Here is a 27,804-nt window from a genome sequence, read left to right on the forward strand (position 1 = left end):
CCCATCTCACCCCATAATAACCCACCTGGGGAAGGCGTCGAAGCAGTAGGTCTTGCGCGTGTCAGGGAAGGCCACTCGCAGGCCGGACATAAGAGGTGAGTGCAGGATGACGGCGGCACACTCGTAGCGCGCTGCCAGATCCACCGTGGGTACCGTGCCGATGCTCTGGCCATACAGGATGATGTTCTCTGGGGCCACTCCATACCTGGAGAGAGGGGTTAGGCGAGAGATTAGGAGAGAGGGGTTAGAAGAGAGAAGATGGGGGGAATAGACAGAACGAGTTGTGGACAAGGAGATGAAGGAAAGGGGGTGATAAAAAAAGGAAAGAAACAAAATAAGGTTAATATATCAGACCCAGACTACTACCGTCATCATCCTCCTAGGAGATATCTGACCCAGACTACCACCGTCATCATCCGCCTAGGAGATATCTGACCCAGACTACCACCATCATCATCCTCCTAGGAGATATCTGACCCAGACGACCACCATCATCATCCGCCTAGGAAATATCTGACCCAGACTACCACCGTCATCATCCTCCGAGAAGATATCTGACCTAGACTACCACCGTCATCCTCGTCCTAGGAGATATCTGACCCAGACTACTACCGTCCTCATCCTCCTAGGAGATATCTGACCCAGACTACTACCGTCATCATCCTCCTAGGAAATATCTGACCCAGACTACTACAGTAATCCTCCTCCTAGGAGATATCTGACCCAGACTACTACCGTCATCATCCTCCTAGGAGATATCTGACCCAGACTACTACCGTCCTCATCCTCCTAGGAGATATCTGACCCAGACTACTACAGTCATCCTCCTCCTAGGAGATATCTGACCCAGACTACCACCGTCATCATCCTCCTAGGAGATATCTGACCCAGACTACTACCGTCATCATCCTCCTAGGAAATATCTGACCCAGACTAATACCGTCATCATCCTCCTAGGAAATATCTGACCCAGACTAATACCGTCATCATCCTCCTAGGAAATATCTGACCCAGACTACTACCGTCATCATCCTCCTAGGAGATATCTGACCCAGACTACCACCGTCATCATCCTCCTAGGAAATATCTGACCCAGACTACTACCGTCATCATCCTCCTAGGAGATATCTGACCCAGACTACTACCGTCATCATCCTCCTAGGAGATATCTGACCTAGACTACCACCGTCATCATCCTCCTAGGAAATATCTGACCCAGACTACTACAGTCATCCTCCTCCTAGGAGATATCTGACCCAGACTACTACAGCCATCCTCCTCCTAGGAGATATCTGACCCAGACTACCACCGTCATCATCCTCCTAGGAAATATCTGACCCAGACTACTACAGTCATCCTCCTCCTAGGAGATATCTGACCCAGACTACCACCGTCATCTTCCTCCTAGGAGATATCTGACCCAGACTACTACAGTCATCCTCCTCCTAGGAGATATCTGACCCAGACTACCACCGTCATCATCCTCCTAGGAAATATCTGACCCAGACTACTAGTCATCCTCCTCCTAGGAGATATCTGACCCAGACTACCACCGTCATCATCCTCCTAGGAGATATCTGACCCAGACTACCACCGTCATCATCCTCCTAGGAAATATCTGACCCAGACTACTACAGTCATCCTCCTCCTAGGAGATATCTGACCCAGACTACCACCGTCATCCTCCTCCTAGGAGATATGACCCAGACTACTACCGTCATCATCCTCCTAGGAGATATCTGACCCAGACTACCACCGTCGTCATCCTCGTCCTAGGAGATATCTGACCCAGACTACTACCGTCATCATCCTCCTAGGAAATATCTGACCCAGACTACTACCGTCATCATCCTTCCAGGAGATATCTGACCCAGACTACTACCGTCATCATCCTCCTAGGAGATATCTGACCCAGACTACTACAGTAATCCTCCTCCTAGGAGATATCTGACCCAGACTACTACAGTCATCATCCTCCTCGGAGATATCTGACCCAGACTACCACCGTTGTCATCCTCCTAGGAGATATCTGACCCAGACTACTACAGTCCTCCTCCTCCTCCTAGGAGATATCTGACCCAGACTACCACCATCATCATCCGCCTAGGAGATATCTGACCCAGACTACTACCGTCATCATCCTCCTAGGAGATATCTGACCCAGACTACTACCGTCATCATCCTCCTAGGAGATATCTGACCCAGACTACTACCGTCATCATCCTCCTAGGAGATATCTGACCCAGACTACTACCGTCATCATCCTCCTAGGAGATATCTGACCCAGACTACTACCGTCATCATCCTCCTAGGAGATATGACCCAGACTAATACCGTCATCATCCTCCTAGGAGATATCTGACCCAGACTACTACCGTCATCATCCTCCTAGGAGATATGACCCAGACTAATACCGTCATCATCCTCCTAGGAGATATCTGACCCAGACTACTACCGTCATCATCCTCCTAGGAGATATCTGACCCAGACTACTACCGTCATCATCCTCCTAGGAGATATCTGACCCAGACTACCACCGTCATCATCCTCCTAGGAGATATCTGACCCAGACTACTACAGTAATCCTCCTCCTAGGAGATATCTGACCCAGACTACTACAGTAATCCTCCTCCTAGGAGATATCTGACCCAGACTACCACCGTCATCATCCTCCTAGGAGATATCTGACCCAGACTACTACAGTAATCCTCCTCCTAGGAGATATCTGACCTAGACTACCACCGTCGTCCTCCTCCTAGGAGATATCTGACCCAACATGACATAACTGTACAACAAGGAGACGATACCTCCTATCTAACATCACTGTACAACAAGGAGACGATACCTCCTCCTATCTAGCATCACTGTACAACAAGGAGACGATACCTCCTCCTATCTAACATCACTGTACAACAAGGAGACGATACCTCCTCCTATCTAACATCACTGTACAACAAGGAGATGATACCTCCTCCTATCTAACATCACTGTACAACAAGGAGACGATACCTCCTATCTAACATCACTGTACAACAAGGAGATGATACCTCCTATCTAACATCACTGTACAACAAGGAGACGATACCTCCTCCTATCTAACATCACTGTACAACAAGGAGACGATACCTCCTCCTATCTAACATCACTGTACAACAAGGAGACGATACCTCCTATCTAACATCACTGTACAACAAGGAGACGATACCTCCTCCTATCTAACATCACTGTACAACAAGGAGACGATACCTCCTCCTATCTAACATCACTGTACAACAAGGAGACGATACCTCCTCCTATCTAACATCACTGCACAACAAGGAGACGATACCTCCTATCTAACATCACTGTACAACAAGGAGACGATATCTCCTATCTATCACTGCACAACAAGGAGACGATACCTCCTATCTAACATCACTGCACAACAAGGAGACGATACCTCCTATCTAACATCACTGCACAACAAGGAGACGATGCCTCCTATCTAACATCACTGTACAACAAGGAGACGATACCTCCTATCTAACATCACTGTACAACAAGGAGACGATACCTCCTATCTAACATCACTGTACAACAAGGAGACGATACCTCCTATCTAACATCACTGCACAACAAGGAGGCGATACCTCCTCCTATCTAACATCACTGTACAACAAGGAGACGATACCTCCTATCTAACATCACTGTACAACAAGGAGACGATACCTCCTCCTATCTAACATCACTGTACAACAAGGAGACGATACCTCCTCCTATCTAACATCACTGTACAACAAGGAGACGATACCTCCTCCTATCTAACATCACTGCACAACAAGGAGACGATACCTCCTATCTAACATCACTGTACAACAAGGAGACGATACCTCCTATCTAACATCACTGCACAACAAGGAGACGATACCTCCTATCTAACATCACTGCACAACAAGGAGACGATACCTCCTATCTAACATCACTGCACAACAAGGAGACGATGCCTCCTATCTAACATCACTGTACAACAAGGAGACGATACCTCCTATCTAACATCACTGTACAACAAGGAGACGATACCTCCTATCTAACATCACTGTACAACAAGGAGACGATACCTCCTATCTAACATCACTGTACAACAAGGAGACGATACCTCCTATCTAACATCACTGTACAACAAGGAGACGATACCTCCTATCTAACATCACTGTACAACAAGGAGACGATATCTCCTATCTAACATCACTGTACAACAAGGAGATGATACCTCCTATCTAACAACACTGTACAACAAGGAGAAGATATCTCCTATCTAGCATCACTGTACAACAAGGAGACGATACCTCCTATCTAACAACACTGTACAACAAGGAGACGATATCTCCTCCTATCTAACATCACTGTACAACAAGGAGACGATATCTCCTCCTATCTAACATCACTGTACAACAAGGAGACGATACCTCCTCCTATCTAACATCACTGCACAACAAGGAGACGATACCTCCTCCTATCTAACATCACTGTACAACAAGGAGATGATACCTCCTATCTAACATCACTGCACAACAAGGAGATGATACCTCCTATCTAACATCACTGTACAACAAGGAGACGATACCTCCTATCTAACATCACTGCACAACAAGGAGACGATGCCTCCTCCTATCTAACATCACTGTACAACAAGGAGATGATACCTCCTCCTATCTAACATCACTGCACAACAAGATGATACCTCCTATCTAACATCACTGTACAACAAGGAGATGATACCTCCTCCTATCTAACATCACTGCACAACAAGACGATACCTCCTATCTAACATCACTGTACAACAAGGAGATGATACCTCCTATCTAACATCACTGTACAACAAGGAGATGATACCTCCTCCTATCTAACATCACTGTACAACAAGGAGATGATACCTCCTATCTAACATCACTGCACAACAAGGAGATGATACCTCCTCCTATCTAACATCACTGCACAACAAGACGATACCTCCTCCTATCTAACATCACTGCACAACAAGGAGACGATACCTCCTATCTAACATCACTGCACAACAAGGAGATGATACCTCCTATCTAACATCACTGTACAACAAGGAGACGATACCTCCTATCTAGCATCACTGTACAACAAGGAGAAGATACCTCCTATCTAGCATCACTGTACAACAAGGAGACGATATCTCCTATCTAACATCACTGTACAACAAGGAGACGATACCTCCTCCTATCTAACATCACTGTACAACAAGGAGACGATACCTCCTATCTAACATCACTGCACAACAAGGAGACGATATCTCCTCCTATCTAACATCACTGTACAACAAGGAGACGATACCTCCTATCTAACACTGCACAACAAGGAGACGATACCTCCTATCTAACATCACTGTACAACAAGGAGACGATATCTCCTCCTATCTAACATCACTGCACAACAAGGAGACGATACCTCCTATCTAACATCACTGTACAACAAGGAGACGATACCTCCTATCTAGCATCACTGTACAACAAGGAGACGATATCTCCTATCTAGCATCACTGTACAACAAGGAGACGATATCTCCTATCTAACATCACAACAAGGAGACGATACCTCCTATCTAACATCACTGTACAACAAGGAGACGATACCTCCTATCTAGCATCACTGTACAACAAGGAGACGATATCTCCTATCTAACATCACTGTACAACAAGGAGACGATACCTCCTCCTATCTAACATCACTGTACAACAAGGAGACGATACCTCCTCCTATCTAACATCACTGTACAACAAGGAGACGATACCTCCTCCTATCTAACATCACTGTACAACAAGGAGATGATATCTCCTATCTAGCATCACTGTACAACAAGGAGATGATATCTCCTATCTAGCATCACTGTACAACAAGGAGACAATATCTCCTATCTAGCATCACTGTACAACAAGGAGACGATACCTCCTATCTAGCATCACTGTACAACAAGGAGACGATATCTCCTATCTAACATCACTGTACAACAAGGAGACGATACCTCCTCCTATCTAACATCACTGTACAACAAGGAGACGATACCTCCTATCTAGCATCACTGTACAACAAGGAGACGATACCTCCTATCTAGCATCACTGTACAACAAGGAGACGATATCTCCTATCTAACATCACAGTACAACAAGGAGTCAATACCTCCTATCTAACATCACTGCACAACAAGGAGATGATATCTCCTCCTATCTAACATCACTGTACAACAAGGAGAAGATATCTCCTCCTATCTAACATCACTGTACAACAAGGAGACGATATCTCCTATCTAGCATCACTGTACAACAAGGAGACGATACCTCCTATCTAACATCACTGTACAACAAGGAGATGATACCTCCTATCTAACACTGTACAACAAGGAGATGATACCTCCTATCTAACATCACTGTACAACAAGGAGACGATACCTCCTCCTATCAAGCATCACTGTACAACAAGGAGACGATACCTCCTCCTATCAAGCATCACTGTACAACAAGGAGAGAATATCTCCTATCTAGCATCACTGTACAACAAGGAGACGATACCTCCTATCTAACATCACTGTACAACAAGGAGACGATACCTCCTATCTAACATCACTGTACAACAAGGAGACGATACCTCCTATCTAACATCACTGTACAACAAGGAGACGATATCTCCTCCTATCTAACATCACTGTACAACAAGGAGACGATATCTCCTATCTAACATCACTGTACAACAAGGAGACGATACCTCCTATCTAACATCACTGTACAACAAGGAGACGATACCTCCTATCTAACATCACTGTACAACAAGGAGACGATATCTCCTATCTAACATCACTGTACAACAAGGAGACGATACCTCCTATCTAACATCACTGTACAACAAGGAGATGATACCTCCTCCTATCTAACATCACTGTACAACAAGGAGACGATACCTCCTCCTATCTAACATCACTGTACAACAAGGAGATGATACCTCCTATCTAACATCACTGTACAACAAGGAGATGATACCTCCTCCTATCTAACATCACTGTACAACAAGGAGATGATACCTCCTATCTAACATCACTGTACAACAAGGAGATGATACCTCCTATCTAACATCACTGCACAACAAGGAGATGATACCTCCTATCTAACATCACTGTACAACAAGGAGATGATACCTCCTATCTAACATCACAACAAGGAGACGATACCTCCTATCTAACATCACTGTACAACAAGGAGATGATACCTCCTATCTAACATCACTGCACAACAAGGAGATGATACCTCCTCCTATCTAACATCACTGTACAACAAGGAGACGATACCTCCTATCTAACATCACTGTACAACAAGGAGACGATACCTCCTCCTATCTAACATCACTGTACAACAAGGAGACGATACCTCCTCCTATCTAACATCACTGTACAACAAGGAGATGATACCTCCTATCTAACATCACTGTACAACAAGGAGACGATACCTCCTATCTAGCATCACTGTACAACAAGGAGACGATATCTCCTATCTAGCATCACTGTACAACAAGGAGGCAATATCTCCTATCAAGCATCACTGTACAACAAGGAGACGATACCTCCTATCTAGCATCACTGTACAACAAGGAGACGATACCTCCTATCTAGCATCACTGTACAACAAGGAGACGATACCTCCTATCTAGCATCACTGTACAACAAGGAGACGATATCTCCTATCTAGCATCACTGTACAACAAGGAGACGATATCTCCTATCTAGCATCACTGTACAACAAGGAGATGATACCTCCTATCTAGCATCACTGTACAACAAGGAGACAATATCTCCTATCTAACATCACTGTACAACAAGGAGACGATACCTCCTCCTATCTAACATCACTGTACAACAAGGAGACGATACCTCCTATCTAGCATCACTGTACAACAAGGAGACGATACCTCCTATCTAACATCACAGTACAACAAGGAGACAATACCTCCTATCTAACATCACTGCACAACAAGGAGACGATATCTCCTCCTATCTAACATCACTGTACAACAAGGAGATGATACCTCCTAACATCACTGTACAACAAGGAGACGATACCTCCTCCTATCTAACATCACTGTACAACAAGGAGATGATACCTCCTAACATCACTGTACAACAAGGAGACGATACCTCCTATCTAACACTGCACAACAAGGAGACGATACCTCCTATCTAACATCACTGTACAACAAGGAGACGATACCTCCTCCTATCTAGCATCACTGTACAACAAGGAGACGCTATCTCCTATCTAGCATCACTGTACAACAAGGAGAAGATATCTCCTATCTAGCATCACTGTACAACAAGGAGACGATACCTCCTATCTAGCATCACTGTACAACAAGGAGACGATACCTCCTATCTAGCATCACTGTACAACAAGGAGACGATACCTCCTATCTAGCATCACTGTACAACAAGGAGACGATATCTCCTATCTAACATCACTGTACAACAAGGAGATGATACCTCCTCCTATCTAACATCACTGTACAACAAGGAGACGATACCTCCTATCTAACATCACTGTACAACAAGGAGATGATACCTCCTATCTAACATCACTGTACAACAAGGAGACGATACCTCCTCCTATCTAACATCACTGTACAACAAGGAGACGATACCTCCTATCTAACATCACTGTACAACAAGGAGATGATACCTCCTATCTAACATCACTGTACAACAAGGAGATGATACCTCCTATCTAACATCACTGTACAACAAGGAGACGATACCTCCTATCTAACATCACTGTACAACAAGGAGACGATACCTCCTATCTAACATCACTGTACAACAAGGAGACGATACCTCCTATCTAGCATCACTGTACAACAAGGAGACGATACCTCCTATCTAGCATCACTGTACAACAAGGAGACGATACCTCCTATCTAACATCACTGTACAACAAGGAGACGATATCTCCTATCTAGCATCACTGTACAACAAGGAGACGATATCTCCTATCTAGCATCACTGTACAACAAGGAGATGATACCTCCTATCTAGCATCACTGTACAACAAGGAGAGAATATCTCCTATCTAACATCACTGTACAACAAGGAGACGATACCTCCTCCTATCTAACATCACTGTACAACAAGGAGATGATACCTCCTATCTAGCATCACTGTACAACAAGGAGACGATACCTCCTATCTAACATCACAGTACAACAAGGAGACAATACCTCCTATCTAACATCACTGCACAACAAGGAGACGATATCTCCTCCTATCTAACATCACTGTACAACAAGGAGACGATACCTCCTATCTAACATCACTGTACAACAAGGAGACGATACCTCCTATCTAACATCACTGCACAACAAGGAGACGATACCTCCTCCTATCTAACATCACTGTACAACAAGGAGACGATACCTCCTAACATCACTGTACAACAAGGAGACGATACCTCCTAACACTGTACAACAAGGAGACGATACCTCCTATCTAACATCACTGTACAACAAGGAGACGATACCTCCTCCTATCTAGCATCACTGTACAACAAGGAGATGATATCTCCTATCTAGCATCACTGTACAACAAGGAGGCGATATCTCCTATCTAGCATCACTGTACAACAAGGAGACGATACCTCCTATCTAGCATCACTGTACAACAAGGAGACGATATCTCCTCCTATCTAACATCACTGTACAACAAGGAGACGATACCTCCTATCTAACATCACTCTACAACAAGGAGACGATACCTCCTATCTAGCATCACTGTACAACAAGGAGACGATACCTCCTATCTAGCATCACTGTACAACAAGGAGACGATACCTCCTATCTAACATCACTGTACAACAAGGAGACGATATCTCCTATCTAGCATCACTGTACAACAAGGAGACGATATCTCCTATCTAGCATCACTGTACAACAAGGAGATGATACCTCCTATCTAGCATCACTGTACAACAAGGAGAGAATATCTCCTATCTAACATCACTGCACAACAAGGAGACGATATCTCCTCCTATCTAACATCACTGTACAACAAGGAGATGATACCTCCTAACATCACTGTACAACAAGGAGACGATACCTCCTATCTAACACTGCACAACAAGGAGATGATACCTCCTATCTAACATCACTGTACAACAAGGAGACGATACCTCCTATCTAACACTGCACAACAAGGAGACGATACCTCCTATCTAACATCACTGTACAACAAGGAGACGATACCTCCTCCTATCTAGCATCACTGTACAACAAGGAGACGCTATCTCCTATCTAGCATCACTGTACAACAAGGAGAAGATATCTCCTATCTAGCATCACTGTACAACAAGGAGACGATACCTCCTATCTAGCATCACTGTACAACAAGGAGACGATACCTCCTATCTAGCATCACTGTACAACAAGGAGACGATACCTCCTATCTAGCATCACTGTACAACAAGGAGACGATATCTCCTATCTAGCATCACTGTACAACAAGGAGACGATATCTCCTATCTAGCATCACTGTACAACAAGGAGACGATACCTCCTATCTAACATCACTGTACAACAAGGAGATGATACCTCCTATCTAGCATCACTGTACAACAAGGAGACGATACCTCCTATCTAACATCACTGTACAACAAGGAGACGATACCTCCTATCTAGCATCACTGTACAACAAGGAGACGATACCTCCTATCTAGCATCACTGTACAACAAGGAGACGATACATCCTATCTAACATCACTGTACAACAAGGAGACGATATCTCCTATCTAGCATCACTGTACAACAAGGAGACGATATCTCCTATCTAGCATCACTGTACAACAAGGAGACGATACCTCCTATCTAGCATCACTGTACAACAAGGAGAGAATACCTCCCCCATCTAACATCACTGTACAACAACACGCCATAACAAAAAGTTTATAATGTAATACGTAAACAATGCAATATAATAATACATGCCATTTAGCAGAGGCTTTTAGCCCGACTCGACTTAGTCATGCTGGCATACATTTTATGTATGGATGGTCCCAGGAATTGAACCCACTATCTTGCAGTAGCAAGCACCATGCTCTACCAATTGAGCTACAGAGGATGTCATGAAATAAGCTTCTAGAGACTGTAATTCCTATTTACCAAACACTGATATACTTAACCCTTATCAAATCCAACTGGCAAACATCTACTCTTATCAGCACATCAGTTAGAGTTGAGATGAGTTTACACAGTGAAAGGAGAACTGTGTAGTTAAATCCAGACGTGTGTACAGAGCTATACTTATATATACACTGTATGTAGCTAAGCTACGTTGCTATATAGCTTAGTTTCCAGGCTCGTAGTGGGAGGCAGCAGGCCGAATAGGGGAGGATCATTTGTCACTAAAGCCTGGCTGCCAGTGCTGCGGCCGGGTCAGCTGTCTGCCTGGTACACTGACACACACACTTCAGGCATCAGTTCTGCCCTATAAAAACTCAAGCTAGAGCATTGAGATAAAAATAAGGGATGGATGGGTGGAGGACAGAGGTAGCGAGAGGACAGCCCTACATTTCATTCTCCCACTCCTCCTCCTCCTCCACTCTTGGCAAGCTTTCCCATGGCGAGAGCAAACCTCAGGGAACCCGATCTTCGGGGTGCTGTGTGTCAGGTATGCGGTGAAGTCTGCCGACAAAATGGAAACACATTTTATACGTGACCTAAAGGCTGGGCCTTACAAAGGTTTCGAAAGGCTAGTCCCCTTTGATGGCGAAAGTTGCCGAGGAGACAAAACAGCTGCGAACCCCGTGTGTGTGTGTGTGTGTGTGTGTGCGTGCGTACAAAGGCAGGCAAGGCAGAGAGGAAGGGAGTGCTGTACATCGTGTTCACTGCCCTCAACGTCACGTTCTGCTTTGTTGGGCCATTTAGAATAAACTCTGAGAACTCCAAGAAAGTGTGGAATGCATGGGGGTGAATCAAAGGCTTACACAACTCTCCACAAGCTAAGATGTAACACGCAACATGCCTTACAGTTAGGCATGGCTAAATATGTGGAAGGTGAGTAGGTGCATGTAAATTTACCCATGAAATTACGCTGTACAATTAGGCCCAGCTAAGGAGGCGGAGGGTTGAAGGAGGTGTGCGATTGGGTGTGTGTGTGTGTATGTGTGTGTGTGTGTGTGTGTTTGAGGATGTGCGCCACAGGGATTCCGTTAGCCAGTAAATGCTGGCTTTTGGACCCAAAAAATAAATGAAAAGCCGATCAAGTCAGCCAAAATGTTGCCGGCCCAATGCCTAATGCTTTTTATCAATTGATGGAAATGCCAGGCAACATGCTCTAACTTCAAAGGCAAATATACTGCATGGGTTAATGAATCCTCAGGCTGCTGGGAAATTCATGTGTGTTTCTATTTTCACTCACGCAAAAGATGTGAGGTTCCCATAAGGGACTGAGCCCGAGAGGGGATTCTTTCTCCAAAACAGAGTAAAGATGGCTTCCAGAGCGCGCTCTCTCGAAGACACAGTAACGAGGCCGATAGCGTCCAGATCGCTCCTTCTCAAAGACACAGTAACGAGGCCGATGGCTTCCAGATCGCTCCTTCTCGAAGACACAGTAACGAGGCTGATGCACATTAAGCTACTCCAAGGAGTTGGACAGTTTGGACTTCCCAACAGCAGCGGCTCACTTTGAGCAGGCAAAGGTCCGCTGCAAAAGCAAGTAAATTAGAGGCAAATTGTGTTATTCAGGCCTGGTCCTAGCAGTTCTGCTGCGGCCCTAGGCCAGATCAACATATGCCGGCCCTGTCATGTATAGTATAAAGATTTGGAATGGATTGCTATAGAGTAATGTGGATCATGAGTAATTGGTGCATTTCAGTTGAGCTTATTCAGTAGCACTTGGAAACTAAACATCGTTGCCAACTATTCACATCGGATAATTCCAATGTTGCAATCACTAGGCAGCCAACTGCAGGAAACTGAGCCGGTATCAATAAGATAGCTATATTACAGGACACGAGTCACGGACCCACGATAGTTGAAATTACAATGTTTGTGTGTTTGAGAGAGGCAGCTAGAGAGAGCAAGAAGGTGAGTGAGGAAAATAGTGTAACCAAGAAATAAACACAAACAGAGGAGTTTGAATGCTTTTCAGCCATCAGCCAAGAGCGCTTTAATAACAAGATCCCGAGCCAAATCTAACTGTTCCATCCAGCAGGAAAAGTTAATGGTTTTAGCCTTAGAGGCAAGCTGCATTAGCTACAAAAAAAATGGACTTATAAATTAATAATATGGACCCACTGATTCTTAAAGAATATAAGGTAGAAATGCCTCAGGAGCTTAGTTCAACTGTCCTACCCCATCAGAACCCACAATAAGCTTTACTCCAATGTTTGTAAACAAAGTAAATGTAAAAACTAAAAACTGTATAACCTCAAAACATGGTTAAAACTAGTATTTTAATATCATGGATGGTCAGTCCTTGCATCCATAGCGCCGTCTATGAATTTGAGAGTGGTTCCATTTCTCCAGCCCCGTCCCTCAGCTTTTTAGCAAACGCTTTGTTATCGTTTCAACTGCTGATTGACGCTTTAAGTTTTATGCAGGCATTTATTAACCAGGGATGTTTAAAGGGTGAGACAAGTCCACTTCCCTTTTAATTTCCCCTGCTAAGGCATCACAGGCTGGACATCTCTGTTTGCAGACACGGCTGTTATTGTGGTCCCTAAGGCAGTGTTCTCCCAGTTCTGGAGAAAGCAACAAGGTGTACAGGATTTTGTTCCAGCCCAGTATTAACATACCATATCAGATGCCATTCTAACACCAATGTAGTGAATATTCAAGCCTAGTTGAATGAGGTATATTAGAACCGGGTTAGAAGAAAATAAAGAATGCCTGCAAACAAACCATGTGGGTCTCCAATATGAGGAATAATGACCCCTGACCTGAGTAAAGGTCAGGCATTAAGATAAACAGGTCAAAAAGTCACTGAGACACACCGAGTTGTGATTTCAGATGTGGAATTTAAAAAGACATCCACTGCCAAAGTATGACTGGAAAAAGGGCCATTTGCTCGAGAGAGAAAAATGGACAGGAAATTGAATTGCGTTTAAACTGGACAAAAACAAGAACATTCTCTTATTCCATGCTAATCAGGGAATTGATCATAACCCACCGCTTGGAGAAGCAGTGACATGTGGAGTGAGGGAAAATAAAGTGTTTAGTGAAAACACTTGTCCAAACACCAGAGGCACTAAATGGAAGGAAAGCTACAGAGAGAGAACTACTAGAGAGGAAAAGAGATATTCAAAAGAGTAGTCAAGCCCAGTGCGGATGCCATGTTTCCATAAACAAACATCCATTGGTGAGATTCAATGGAAAAAATGGGGCTAGCTTGACATCCAGGCCAGCACTGAAATGTGCCCAATATATATAGGCTAGGTTTGCATTCCCCCGTACACGTCATATTTTTTACCATAAATGGTGAGAGAGAAAGAGAAAGAGTTAGGCTGAGAGAGAGAGAGCAGAGCAAGAATGAAAGCAGTTGTACTGGGAAACCTTGTCAAGTCAAGAAATTGCAAAGAAGTGCTCACTCAAAAAGTCCTCACTTGTGGGCTGCTGAATCCTTATGACAGTAGACTAATCATCATAGCATGCCAAATATACAGACTTGAAATCAACCTCCTTAACCTTGGAAGTCAAAAAGCCAGCAGCGAGTTGAACTCGAGCATTCACTAGAACCAGAAGAAGAGCGAGTTAACAGGCAGCAGAAATAATGAAAGCAAGCCCTAAGTGCCTTGGACATGAACTAAAAGAGTGTTTTGTGTCGCGAGAGAAGTGTGTTAGCGAGATAAAGCGCCTTATATACAGTCGTCTCAGTTTTGCGAAACGGCTCATGGGAGCCAAAACAAACATTTCCAGATGTTTTCAGGCAGAAACTTCCCTCCGGTTGCCAGTCTTTACAGTTTACCCTGAAAATACCCCAGCTCTGAGGTGAATTAAATCCTCAGACTGGACTTGAAACATCACGAAACCAAACTTGTTGTGTAAATACAACTGCAAATACCAGCTCACCCATACTAGTGAATTTCTTTGGTGTTTTTTTATCACAATAAATCATGTTTAATTGGAAGAATCGTTTGTTAGAAGAAGTTGGAGTTGAGCACTGTTGTTTGAAGAGAGGATCTTATTGGTTGTTATTCAGATTCCAGGCATGCATCTCAAGTAGTTCTCTCGTTTTTCTCGTCTCCTTGCCTTCATTTGTACTCATGCCAATTCCAAGTAGACACTACCAACAATACTTTCAACCCTCAAATTGTCAGATGAAGGAGAAGACGAGGAGAGGAAGCCACTTTAAACCATGGTGCAGCCTACAGTATGTGCAAATGTGTTCAGAGAACATTTCCAAGGATGTAAGCTACGTGGAGAGGACAAAGGGGCAAGGGCCTCGGGTATTCGGCGGTACAGACAATTTAATTTGAACTTCTGATGACATTTAGCGAGACCTAGCCTTGGCATTCTACAAGCCCATTCGCCGTTCTCAATGCATTAATAATGAATGTGAGGTTTTAGTTTTTTAATTTCCTACCATTTTGTCCTTTCCTGTATATTGGCTGTTTTTGTTTTCATTGTGTTGTCGTAATTGAGTTTTTATTTGATTCTTTTACACTAGTTATTTTCTGTATCTGGGTTTTAGCCACATTTCAGCCTATTGCCCTGTGTTTCCATCTAGCTACTCATCTTATGCACCAATTGTCATTCAATGTCCCCATGTCTTATTTAAGAAAAATAATAATATTACCATGTTATCACATAGGAATACATGCTGGGTTAAAGATGCTCATTAACAGCGTGTTAAACAGCATGAGTAGGTATTCTCTTTGGAGGACAGAGGAGGTTCAGAACTGGCCAGGTCATATGTCCATGGATGCCTGAGGCACTGGGATGGCCAGCCTGAGGAGAGGTGAGAGAAGAGGAGAGGTGTCCATCAGTGGGAGGGACAGGAGTGTGAGGTCTTTACTCATGTCATGATTCAAACGATTCACTGGAAAACAGACTGGCAGAGACCACCTAGACAGCTCTGAGAACTGGTCACAGGCTGTGGAGAGTGCACAGAAATGAGGCACAAAGGCCCATCAACATCTAGGCTCAAACCACACGCAACTGGTCAACTCCACCACCGTGGGACGGAAGGGTGCTGCGTTGAAACTGATACTCCACCCCCGTGGGGCGGAAGGGTGCTGCGTTGAAACTGATACTCCACCCCCCCGTGGGGCGGAAGGGTGCTGCGTTGAAACTGATACTCCACCCCCCGTGGGGCGGAAGGGTGCTGTGTTGAAACTGATAATCCACCCCCGTGGGGCTGAAGGGTGCTGCGTTGAAACTGATACTCCACCCCCCGTGGGGCTGAAGGGTGCTGCGTTGAAACTGATAATCCACCCCCGTGGGGCTGAAGGGTGCTGCGTTGAAACTGATACTCCACCCCCGTGGGACGGAAGGGTGCTGCGTTGAAACTGATAATCCACCCCCGTGGGACGGAAGGGTGCTGCGTTGAAACTGATACTCCACCCCCGTGGTGCGGAAGGGTGCTGCGTTGAAACTGATACTCCACCCCCGGGGGGCGGAAGGGTGCTGCGTTGAAACTGATACTCCACCCCCGTGGGGCTGAAGGATGCTGCGTTGAAACTGATACTCCACCCCCGTGGGGCTGAAGGATGCTGCGTTGAAACTGATACTCCACCCCCGTGGGGCGGAAGGGTGCTGCGTTGAAACTGATACTCCACCCCCGTGGGGCGGAAGGGTGCTGCGTTGAAACTGATACTCCACCCCCGTGGGGCTGAAGGGTGCTGCGTTGAAACTGATACTCCACCCCCGGGGGGCGGAAGGGTGCTGCGTTGAAACTGATACTCCACCCCCGTGGGACGGAAGGGTGCTGCGTTGAAACTGATACTCCACCCCCGGGGGGCGGAAGGGTGCTGCGTTGAAACTGATACTCCACCCCCGTGGGACGGAAGGGTGCTGCGTTGAAACTGATACTCCACCGCCGTGGGACGGAAGGGTGCTGCGTTGAAACTGATACTCCACCCCCGTGGGGCTGAAGGGTGCTGCGTTGAAACTGATACTCCACCCCCGTGGGAAAGAAGGGTGCTGCGTTGAAACTGATACTCCACCCCCGGGGGGCGGAAGGGTGCTGCGTTGAAACTGATACTCCACCCCCGGGGGGCTGAAGGATGCTGCGTTGAAACTGATACTCCACCCCCGTGGGGCGGAAGGGTGCTGCGTTGAAACTGATACTCCACCCCCGTGGGGCGGAAGGGTGCTGCGTTGAAACTGATACTCCACCCCCGTGGGGCGGAAGGGTGCTGCGTTGAAACTGATAATCCACCCCCGTGGGACGGAAGGGTGCTGCGTTGAAACTGATACTCCACCCCCGTGGTGCGGAAGGGTGCTGCGTTGAAACTGATACTCCACCCCCGGGGGGCGGAAGGGTGCTGCGTTGAAACTGATACTCCACCCCCGTGGGGCTGAAGGATGCTGCGTTGAAACTGATACTCCACCCCCGTGGGGCTGAAGGATGCTGCGTTGAAACTGATACTCCACCCCCGTGGGGCGGAAGGGTGCTGCGTTGAAACTGATACTCCACCCCCGTGGGGCGGAAGGGTGCTGCGTTGAAACTGATACTCCACCCCCGTGGGGCTGAAGGGTGCTGCGTTGAAACTGATACTCCACCCCCGGGGGGCGGAAGGGTGCTGCGTTGAAACTGATACTCCACCCCCGTGGGACGGAAGGGTGCTGCGTTGAAACTGATACTCCACCCCCGGGGGGCGGAAGGGTGCTGCGTTGAAACTGATACTCCACCGCCGTGGGACGGAAGGGTGCTGCGTTGAAACTGATACTCCACCCCCGTGGGGCTGAAGGGTGCTGCGTTGAAACTGATACTCCACCCCCGTGGGAAAGAAGGGTGCTGCGTTGAAACTGATACTCCACCCCCGGGGGGCGGAAGGGTGCTGCGTTGAAACTGATACTCCACCCCCGGGGGGCTGAAGGATGCTGCGTTGAAACTGATACTCCACCCCCGTGGGGCGGAAGGGTGCTGCGTTGAAACTGATACTCCACCCCCGTGGGGCGGAAGGGTGCTGCGTTGAAACTGATACTCCACCCCCGTGGGGCGGAAGGGTGCTGCGTTGAAACTGATACTCCACCCCCGTGGGGCGGAAGGGTGCTGCGTTGAAACTGATACTCCACCCCCGTGGGGCGGAAGGGTGCTGCGTTGAAACTGATACTCCACCCCCGTGGGACGGAAGGGTGCTGCGTTGAAACTGATACTCCACCCCCGTGGGGCTGAAGGGTGCTGCGTTGAAACTGATACTCCACCCCCGTGGGACGGAAGGGTGCTGCGTTGAAACTGATACTCCACCCCCGTGGGGCGGAAGGGTGCTGCATTGAAACTGATACTCCACCTGCATTGTATTGAGGATTTCAGAGTTTCGTCTTTTCCTTTATTTTCAAAGAATATCTTTAAGCCAGGCCCTGGAGTTTTCCCATGTCAGGTCACATGGTCTAATAGCCTACAGCCTGCACCTGGACAGTCTGCTGGATGTGGGCGCATTACCATCAAATGCAACCCAGCCTCTCTTTAGCTTGGCCTGTACTCTACTGTCCATACTAGAATCTGCTTCTCCCACAGAGCACCAGGCATAGCTATGAGGCTAGCCAGACCCCGCCACGGTAGGAAGGGAACAGGGAAGAGACAGGATGAGCATCCTGAGGGAGCAGTAGGTCCGGGATCAGCCAAGGGTACAGACCAAGCATTTATGGAGTACTCTGGTGCACTTCACCCACATTGTAACCATTTGGCCCGTTGACCCTATTTGCCTGAAAACACAAAAGAGGCATGGTGTTAAAAATCCTTAACGCTTGTAGAAAAGGAGCATTAAAAAGCACATCCCCTCTGGAGGATGAAACAACTGGTGTAGGGCTATGCTCTCAAGTCCTTAGTCCCTGGAGCACAAAGAGACCATGACGCACCACCGAGGGCTTCAGAGAAGACACTGCCAACACGACAGTGAGTGTTTGATTGATCCTTGTTCCAAATCGCCCTAACATGTTGACAGCTGTGGAGGATTATAAACTGGGCACAACGTACATTCCAGACCCCTTTTTTAAATAGTTCAATTATTTTGCCGTAATGACTTAATCCCCTCGTGGATATAGTTCAATGTTCACGTGCTTTATGGGTGGGGAAAAGGGTCAAATGAATTCAGCGGGATTGATAAAGCTAAGCCTCCCACCAATGAATAATTTAGTGCAATGTTATTAGCTGCACGTAAACAGAGGTGCAGCATGGGGCTAAGCCTAAATGATGGGGCTGTGTGAGAACTGTAATGAGCGACATTAGCATACACTAGCTTGTTTATTGATGTGCATGTTAAGAAAGAAGGAGGGTTCCTCCACAAAACCAGTTGTGACTCTCGAGCTGGTGTAGAGAAGAGGTGCATGGCCAGGTGAAGTTGTGACTCTAGAGCTGGTGTAGAGAAGAGGTGCATGGCCAGGTGAAGTTGTGACTCTAGAGCTGGTGTAGAGAAGAGGTGCATGGCCAGGTGAAGTTGTGACTCTAGAGCTGGTGTAGAGAAGAGGTGCATGGCCAGGTGAAGTTGTGACTCTAGAGCTGGTGTAGAGAAGAGGTGCATGGCCAGGTGAAGTTGTGACTCTAGAGCTGGTGTAGAGAAGAGGTGCATGGCCAGAAGTTGTGACTCTAGAGCTGGTGTAGAGAAGAGGTGCATGGCCAGAAGTTGTGACTCTAGAGCTGGTGTAGAGAAGAGGTGCATGGCCAGAAGTTGTGACTCTAGAGCTGGTGTAGAGAAGATGTGCATGGCCAGGTGAAGTTGTGACTCTAGAGCTGGTGTAGAGAAGATGTGCATGGCCAGGTGAAGTTGTGACTCTAGAGCTGGTGTAGAGAAGATGTGCATGGCCAGGTGAAGTTGAGGGATTTTAAGGTCTGCTTATTCATCATTTTCATTTATTGGCAACAATTAGCAGCCCTTTGTATATGATTTATTACAGGGATTCAAACTGGACAAGAAATATGTTTCCATATCTGAACCTATACTTAGTTTACAACATGTAGCTTAGCAACAAGGCGGGTTATTTGTCAGGCTCTCAATAGGACATCAAATCCAATTTTATTTGTCACATGCTTCGTAAACAACAGGTGTAGACTAACAGTGAAATACTTGCTTACGGGTCCTTCAATGCAGTGTTAAAAATAAAAAGTAACAAATGAAACATTTAGTGACACAAGGAATAAATGCACAGTGAATAACAATAACATGGCTATATGCAGGGAGTACCAGTACCAAGTCAATGTGCAGGGTTATGACGTAATAACATGGTACTGGTACTCCCTGCATATAGCCATGTTATTACCTCATACACAGGCACATTGACTTGGTACTGGTACTACCTGCATATAGCCATGTTATTACCTCATACCCCTGCATCAGCTAGGCCTACACTAGGATGATCAAACACCACCTACAGGTTAACCAGGGTAACACTGTCCCTTCTCTCCCATCCCCAACCTGTCCCAGAGACAGTCCCAGGGGTGATGGTGAGTCGTGATGTGAAGATACAGAAGGAGATTTACGACCTACAGACATGTACTTCAAGCCCATAAAGCAGAAGGCCAACATGGCGTGTAACGAGCACTGTAAATTCTGTCTCCCTGTAACCTCAGGGGGTCAGGCAGAGCACAACAGTGAGTCACGACTACAGCTCTGCGTCATGTGTACGTCAAGTGTCTCTTCACCACTATTTCAACAATAACATGGCACGACCATCTTGGAAACGTTGAGCAAGCAAGGAGAAAAACCTATCTGGAATGAAATGCAGCCTGTGTGTTACTAGGCAGGGTATGGCATCCACAGGACTTTATAGTACTGTACCGGAGGGCAGATTAATGCAGAGGGTGTGTTACTAGGCAGGGTATGGCATCCACAGGACTTTATAGTACTGTACCGGAGGGCAGATTAACGCAGAGGGTGTGTTACTAGGCAGGGTATGGCATCCACAGGACTTTATAGTACTGTACCGGAGGGCAGATTAACGCAGAGGGTGTGTTACTAGGCAGGGTATGGCATCCACAGGACTTTATAGTACTGTACCGGAGGGCAGATTAACGCAGAGGGTGTGTTACTAGGCAGGGTATGGCATCCACAGGACTTTATAGTACTGTACCGGAGGGCAGATTAATGCAGAGGGTGTGTTACTAGGCAGGGTATGGCATCCACAGGACTTTATAGTACTGTACCGGAGGGCAGATTAATGCAGAGGGTGTGTTACTAGGCAGGGTATGGCATCCACAGGACTTTATAGTACTGTACCGGAGGGCAGATTAATGCAGAGGGTGTGTTACTAGGCAGGGTATGGCATCCACAGGACTTTATAGTACTGTACCGGAGGGCAGATTAATGCAGAGGGTGTGTTACTAGGCAGGGTATGGCATCCACAGGACTTTATAGTACTGTACCGGAGGGCAGATTAATGCAGAGGGTGACCTCATTTACAAAGCAGCTCCTGTGGTAATCCGGACAAACATATCACACCTGCCTGCAGAGCATTACCAAGGCTAGAGAGGTTGAGGTCGCCCATCTTGTGCTAGCTAGGTAGACCAGTCGAAATCAGAAGGCCTATATTAGTGTATACGTCTGAAATGGCACCTCATTTCCTATAGTGCACTCCTTTGGGCAGAGCGCCAAGCAACCCAGGCAAAAACAAATGTAGTGTACTTGCCCAGGGTTTCCTAAACTCTGTCCAAAACCCACGTTTTGGGTTTTGCCCTACCACTACACAGCTGAATCAAATAATCAAAGCTTGATGAGTTGGTTATTTTAAATAGGCTGTGTAGTGCTAGGGCAAAAACCAAAGCATGCACCCAGGGGGGGCCCCAGGACCACGTTTGGGAAACCCTGGTCCAGCCTATAATAGGATCAGGGTGTCATTTCAGATGCAGCCACAGAACATATATTAAGGCCATGCTGTGGACTTCTGGTATATGATCTGACATCATGAAAACTTCATCCTCACTTTCTGATCAGTACTTTTAATGCACTGAGTAACCTGCATGTTCAGCTGGCAAAACCCTATGCATTCATGTTCAGAAGGCCTACATTAGGTTGGATTTGAATTGATTCTACAGGTAGGGTATTATAACAGACCAAATCATTTCCGGAAGCTTGGGGATATTGTGTCTGGCCCTTCCCTAGCATTCAGCCATCTCCTCTAAATGGGGCAGTAATCTTGTCTCAGGGCATGGGGGAAACCACACTTCATCTATGCCGGAGCACACCTCCACTCCCGCCAGCGTTACCCCGGCAACAGTGAGGGATGACAGAGAAAGAAAGACAAGTAGTAATAAAAGAATGAAACCAATAAAGGAGGGTTTTTCTGCTTTCTTTTCATTGCCCTCTGATAGCAATGACATTTGAGGAATCTGTCCCTTAACTTTGTGACTGCCCTTAGCTGTGTTGAAAATAACCGTATCATGCACGAGGACAGAGGCCTATTCAAACTGACATGACATTAATATGACTGTAGCTTGGAGAGAATATTACGGTGTGCGATGCAAGGTGAGCAGCATCAGGCTCGTCTCACAACACAATGGCGACCTGTCATTCAGGGCAGGTGGGGCAGAAAATACATGGGGGGGGGGGGGGGGGTTGCCTGTCTTGCCTGTTATTTTGGCAATACGTGTCACATATCAGTTTGCAAACAATGTAAAAATATATATCATTGAGTTAATAAAGCCGCATACAAACATGGTCTCTTTTTTGTTTTCTTGAGTAAGGCAACTACAAAATGCAGGTGTTTCACCCAAGCTCAGTGCTTTCTGTGGTGGTGGGGCAGGCCAGCAGAAAATAGGAACATTGCACGGTGATTAGCTCAGCATTGCACCGTGATTGGCTCAGTGTTCTGTCACTCATGGGGACACTACTTTACCTGCATTTAGTAAGGGTAGACATAAAAAATGTGAGTCCTTGGGTTCTGCCATAGACTTCGATTACAAGTGTCCATCCAAGAAGGCTCAAGGTCATTGGCCACAGATAAAACAACGTCAAATCGCGTTATATCTACAGTAGCTTTGATTGGACTGAATATTCTCACGCCTGGACTTTTTCCACATTTTGTTGTGTTAGGGCCTGAATTTGAAATGGATTACATTTAGACTATGTCACTGGCCTACACACAATACCCCATAATGACAAAGTGGAATTATGTTTTTTGATATTTTTACTAAATAATAAAAAATGAAAAGCTGAAATGTCTTGAGTATTCAACCCCTTTGTTATGGCAAGCCTACATAAGTTCAGGAGTAAACATTTGCTGAACAAATCATATACTAAGTTGCATGGACTCACAGTGCGCAATAAGTGTTTAACATGATTTGTGAATACCTACCTCATCTCTGTACCCCACACGTACAATTATCTGTAAGGTCCCTCAGTCAAGCAGTGAATTTCAAACACAGATTCAACCACAAAGACCAGGAAGGTTTTCCAATGCCTCGCAAAGGGCAAAAATAAAAAAGCAGACAGTGAATATCCCTTTGAGCAAGTTATTCATTATACTTTGGATGGTGTATCAATACACCCAGACACTACAAAGATACAGGCATCCTTCCTAACTCAGTTGCTGGAGAGGAGGGAAACCACTCAGGGAATTCAGTATGAGGCCAATGGTGACTTTAAAACAGTTTGTTTAATGGCTGTGATAGGAGAAAACTGAGGATGGATCTACAATATTGTAGTTACTCTTTAATACTAATCTAAATAACAGTGATAAGGAAGCCTGAAGAGACTAAAAATATTCCAAAACATGCATACTGTTTACAGCAAGGCACTAAAGCAATACTGCAAAAAATGTGGCATAGCAACTAACATTTTGTTATGTTTGGGGTAAATCCAATACAACAAATTACTGAGAACCACTCTCCATATTTTTAAGCATAGTGATGGCTGCATCATGTTATGGGTATGCTTGTAATCATTATCAACTGGGGAGTTTCAGCATAAAAATGAAACGGAATGGATCTAAGCACCGGAAAAATCCTAGAGAAAAACCTGGTTCAGTCTGCTTTCCACCAGAACCTGGGAGATGAACTCACCTTTCAATAACCTAAAACACAAGGCCAAATATACACTGGAGTTGCTTACCAAGAAGACAGTGAATGTTCTTGCATGGCTGAGTTACAGTTTTGACTTAAATCTGCTTAAAAATCTATGGCAAGACCTGAAAATGGTTGTCTAGTAATGATCAACAAACTAATTGGACAGAACTTTAAGAAATTAAAAACATAACAGGCATATGTTGCACAATCCATGTGTGGAAAGCGCTGAGACTTACCCAGAAAGACTAGCTGCCAAAGGCAATTCTAACATGTATTGACTCAGGGTTAACTTCTTTCAGCTAGGGGGCAGACTTTTTATGTTTGGAAAAATAACGTTTCCAAGGTAAACGGACTATTTCTCAGGTCCAGATGCTAGAATATGCATATAATTGACAGATTAGGATAGAAAACACTCTAAAGTTTCCAAAACTGTCAAAATATTGTCTGTGAGTATAACAGAACTGATTGTGCAGGCGAAAACCTGAGGAAATCCAACCCGGAAGTTCCTTTTATTTGGAAAAATCCCTGTTCCGTTGCCTGCCCCTCCTCCATTTAAAGGGGTATCAACCAGATTCCTTTCCCAATGGCTTCCTCAGGCTGTGACCAGGCTTTAGACATAGTTTCAAGCTTTTATTTAGAAAAATTTGCGAGATTTTTCAAAACGCATCAGGTGTCCTTTGATTAGTTCCTGTGTAACGGATGTGAAATGGCTAGCTAGTTAGCGGGTACGCGCTACTAGCGTTTCAATCAGTTACGTCACTTGCTCTGAAACCTAGAAGTAGTGTTGCACCTTGCTCTGCAAGGGCCGCGGCTTTTGTGGAGCGATGGGTAACGACGCTTCGTGGGTGTCAGTTGTTGATGTGTGCAGAGGGTCCCTGGTTCGCGCCCGTGTCGGGGCGAGGGGACGGTTTAAAGTTATACTGTTACACCTGCGTGCGAGAGATGTAGCTCAACATTTTCTTTCTCTGTAGTATTGAATAGGTTACCGCCCGGTTGAAATATGATCTATTATGTATGTTAAAAACAACCTGAGGATTGATTATAAAAAACGTTTGACATGTTTCTACGAACATTACGGATACTTTTTGGAATTTTCGTCTGCCTTTCAGGACCGGAACGAGCCTGTGGTTTTCTGAACATAATACGCAAACCAAATGGCGGTTTTTGGTTATAAAACTAATCTTTATCTAACAAAAATAACATTTATTGTGTAACTGGGAGTCTCGTGAGTGCAAACATCCGAAGATTATCAAAGGTAAGAGATTAATTTTATTGCTTTTCTGACTTTCGTGACCAAGCTAATTTGAGGCTAGCTGTTCTTACTGTTTTGTCTAGTGATTGATAAACTCAAACGCTTGGATTGCTTTCGCTGTAAAGCATATTTTCAAAATCTGACACGATAGGTGGATTAACAACAAGCTAAACTGTGTTTTGGTATATTTCATTTGTGATTTCATGATTATAAATATACATATATATTTTTTGGGGTGCTCTGCAATTCAGCGGTTGTTTACGAAAATGATCCCGCTAAAGGGATCCGTGCGGCAAGAAGTGAAATACTTATTTAGTCAAGATAATTTGTAAAACAATTTTATTTTAAAAAATTTTTTTACAAATGTGAGAACTTTTCTTTCACTTTGACGTTGAATAATTGTGTAGGTTGTTGCGAGAATTTTTTAAAATCTATTTTAATCCCACTTTGCAACAACAAAATGTGGGAAAAGGGGTGTGAATGCTTTCTGCACTTTATAAGGCAGGGCAAAAAAAAAGGCCTTATTTTTAACCAAATATTGCAATTGCGATTTAGATCAATATACTTAGGTGAACTGTTGGAATCATGGAAATCAAATGATTATTCAAATTCTAAAGTTAAAATGTATTGGGCACTGAATAAGAGTGTTGTTTGATGTGACAAGCAATGAAAAAGCCATGGAGGCGTTCATAGAATTAGGAATTACAATACTAATAGATTCTCAATGCAGGCGTTACTGCGACAGGGTAGGAACCAAATTGTTGGTCAGTGTTTCCCAGGGGAGTGGGACCCTATAATCTTTGGTTACATTAAAATGTTATCTTACTTCATGTAGTTAACATATTCATGCTTTGCCTATTCCTCTCTGATTTTCGGCCTACACCAGCACAGGTATCAGGCTGTATTAGCTAGCTATGTTTTCGCTGACTCAGTACATTTCATCTAACTAGCAATTAGCGGCTAACGATTTATTGTAGCCACAACTTGCTACGCAAAGACAAGCTGTTTGCAGACAGTAAGATACACAAACTAGGTGTCATTATAAATTGCATTTGTGGATTTATATTAAGAAGCGAAGTGGAAAGCAGCATCGTTGTCATCAACATATTGTTGCATCAGTGCATTGATCATGCAGACTGAAGAGTGAACAGTCAGCAAATGATCTCATGGTCGATCAACAACTGCACTCCTTGAGTGACAGGTGGCGGGGTTGGTGAGAGAGGGAGAGAGACGACTCAAGTAGTGGAGTAAACTATAAAAACAAAATGGCGTATCACATTTAACAAACCAAACATTGAAATACCATTATAGAAAGTAAAGTAAACACCCAAACCAGTCTGTGCATCAATACCGGTATACCGTCCAGCCCTAGTATATTGGTCTCATTACGTAGGCTAACCTAAGCCTAGCCTATACAATAGTGCCAACTAACTGCATGGCATACTTCAAGGCAGGGTTTCCCAAACTACACCTTTTGGTTTTTGCCCTAACACGACACAGCTGATTCAAATAATCAAAGCTTGATGAATCAGCTGTGTAGTGCCGGGGCAAAAACCAAACCCTGCACCCTGCTTCAAGGGATAGGCCTACTTCACCACCTACCCCTGTATAAAAGAATGACAGATGCATTCACATATACCTAAAAAATAGTCTCAAGTCAAACAGTGGGAAAGATGGGCACCATTTAATGAAATGGAATAATATGGTGCCACTGACAATCTTTCCAATTCAAATGGGACCGAGGCCTGCGGATTTCTCTGAACGCATATAGTGGGATCGACACAACAGACCCCTTTAAGTCTAAAACCTGCAGACAGACTGATATTTTGGGTTAACTATCCCTTTAAATCAACGGCATCCGAGAGATGTGAAGTCAGTGTGTTACAGGCAGGGTGGTTGGGATATGGGCTCTCCTCAGCTGAGGCTTTACAACCACAACAGGAATGAGACACACCACATCAAGTGAGCCGTTAATGAGCAGTATTGATGTAGCTATCTGAATAACTGAACACTAGTCAACTTTGTCCAATTCAAGAGAGTAGCCCGAGGTAGGCCTTTTTCATTTCTAAGAAATCAAATTGGTTGTGTGCGTGCGCACGTGTTTGTTTCCAGGCACAATCTTAATGGTTTCCCACCAAATGTGATTAAAAAGATATTGAATAAACATAAATATTTTCCGCAGGTACGGCAGCCACCCCAAAGAGCAGAGAAATGATGAACAGTGTTTTCATGCATGGGCAGGCAGCTCAGGAGGTTCAGGGCATAATAAAATGTTTTCATGTTTAATGCACAAAAGGAGGAGTTGTTAAAGGCTCTCCCTTCAATGGCATTCAGACAATCTGTCAAATCCAGTTTTAATTAG

At 45.0% G+C, this 27,804-nt stretch overlaps 1 protein-coding gene across 1 annotated transcript in view; it reads right to left on the reverse strand.

Annotated features, from left to right (window-relative positions):
- LOC120042824 (alpha/beta hydrolase domain-containing protein 17C) overlaps positions 1-27,804 on the reverse strand; it is a 49,754-nt gene that overhangs the window by 15,648 nt on the left and 6,302 nt on the right. The window contains exon 2 of the mRNA XM_038987635.1: positions 26-205. Within this exon, the coding sequence (XP_038843563.1) occupies positions 26-205 (180 nt within the window). The remainder of the gene's footprint in view (positions 1-25; positions 206-27,804) is intronic.

Source organism: Salvelinus namaycush, unplaced genomic scaffold (genome assembly GCF_016432855.1).
Source record: "Salvelinus namaycush isolate Seneca unplaced genomic scaffold, SaNama_1.0 Scaffold79, whole genome shotgun sequence".
In the NCBI taxonomy this organism is placed as follows: domain Eukaryota; kingdom Metazoa; phylum Chordata; class Actinopteri; order Salmoniformes; family Salmonidae; genus Salvelinus; species Salvelinus namaycush.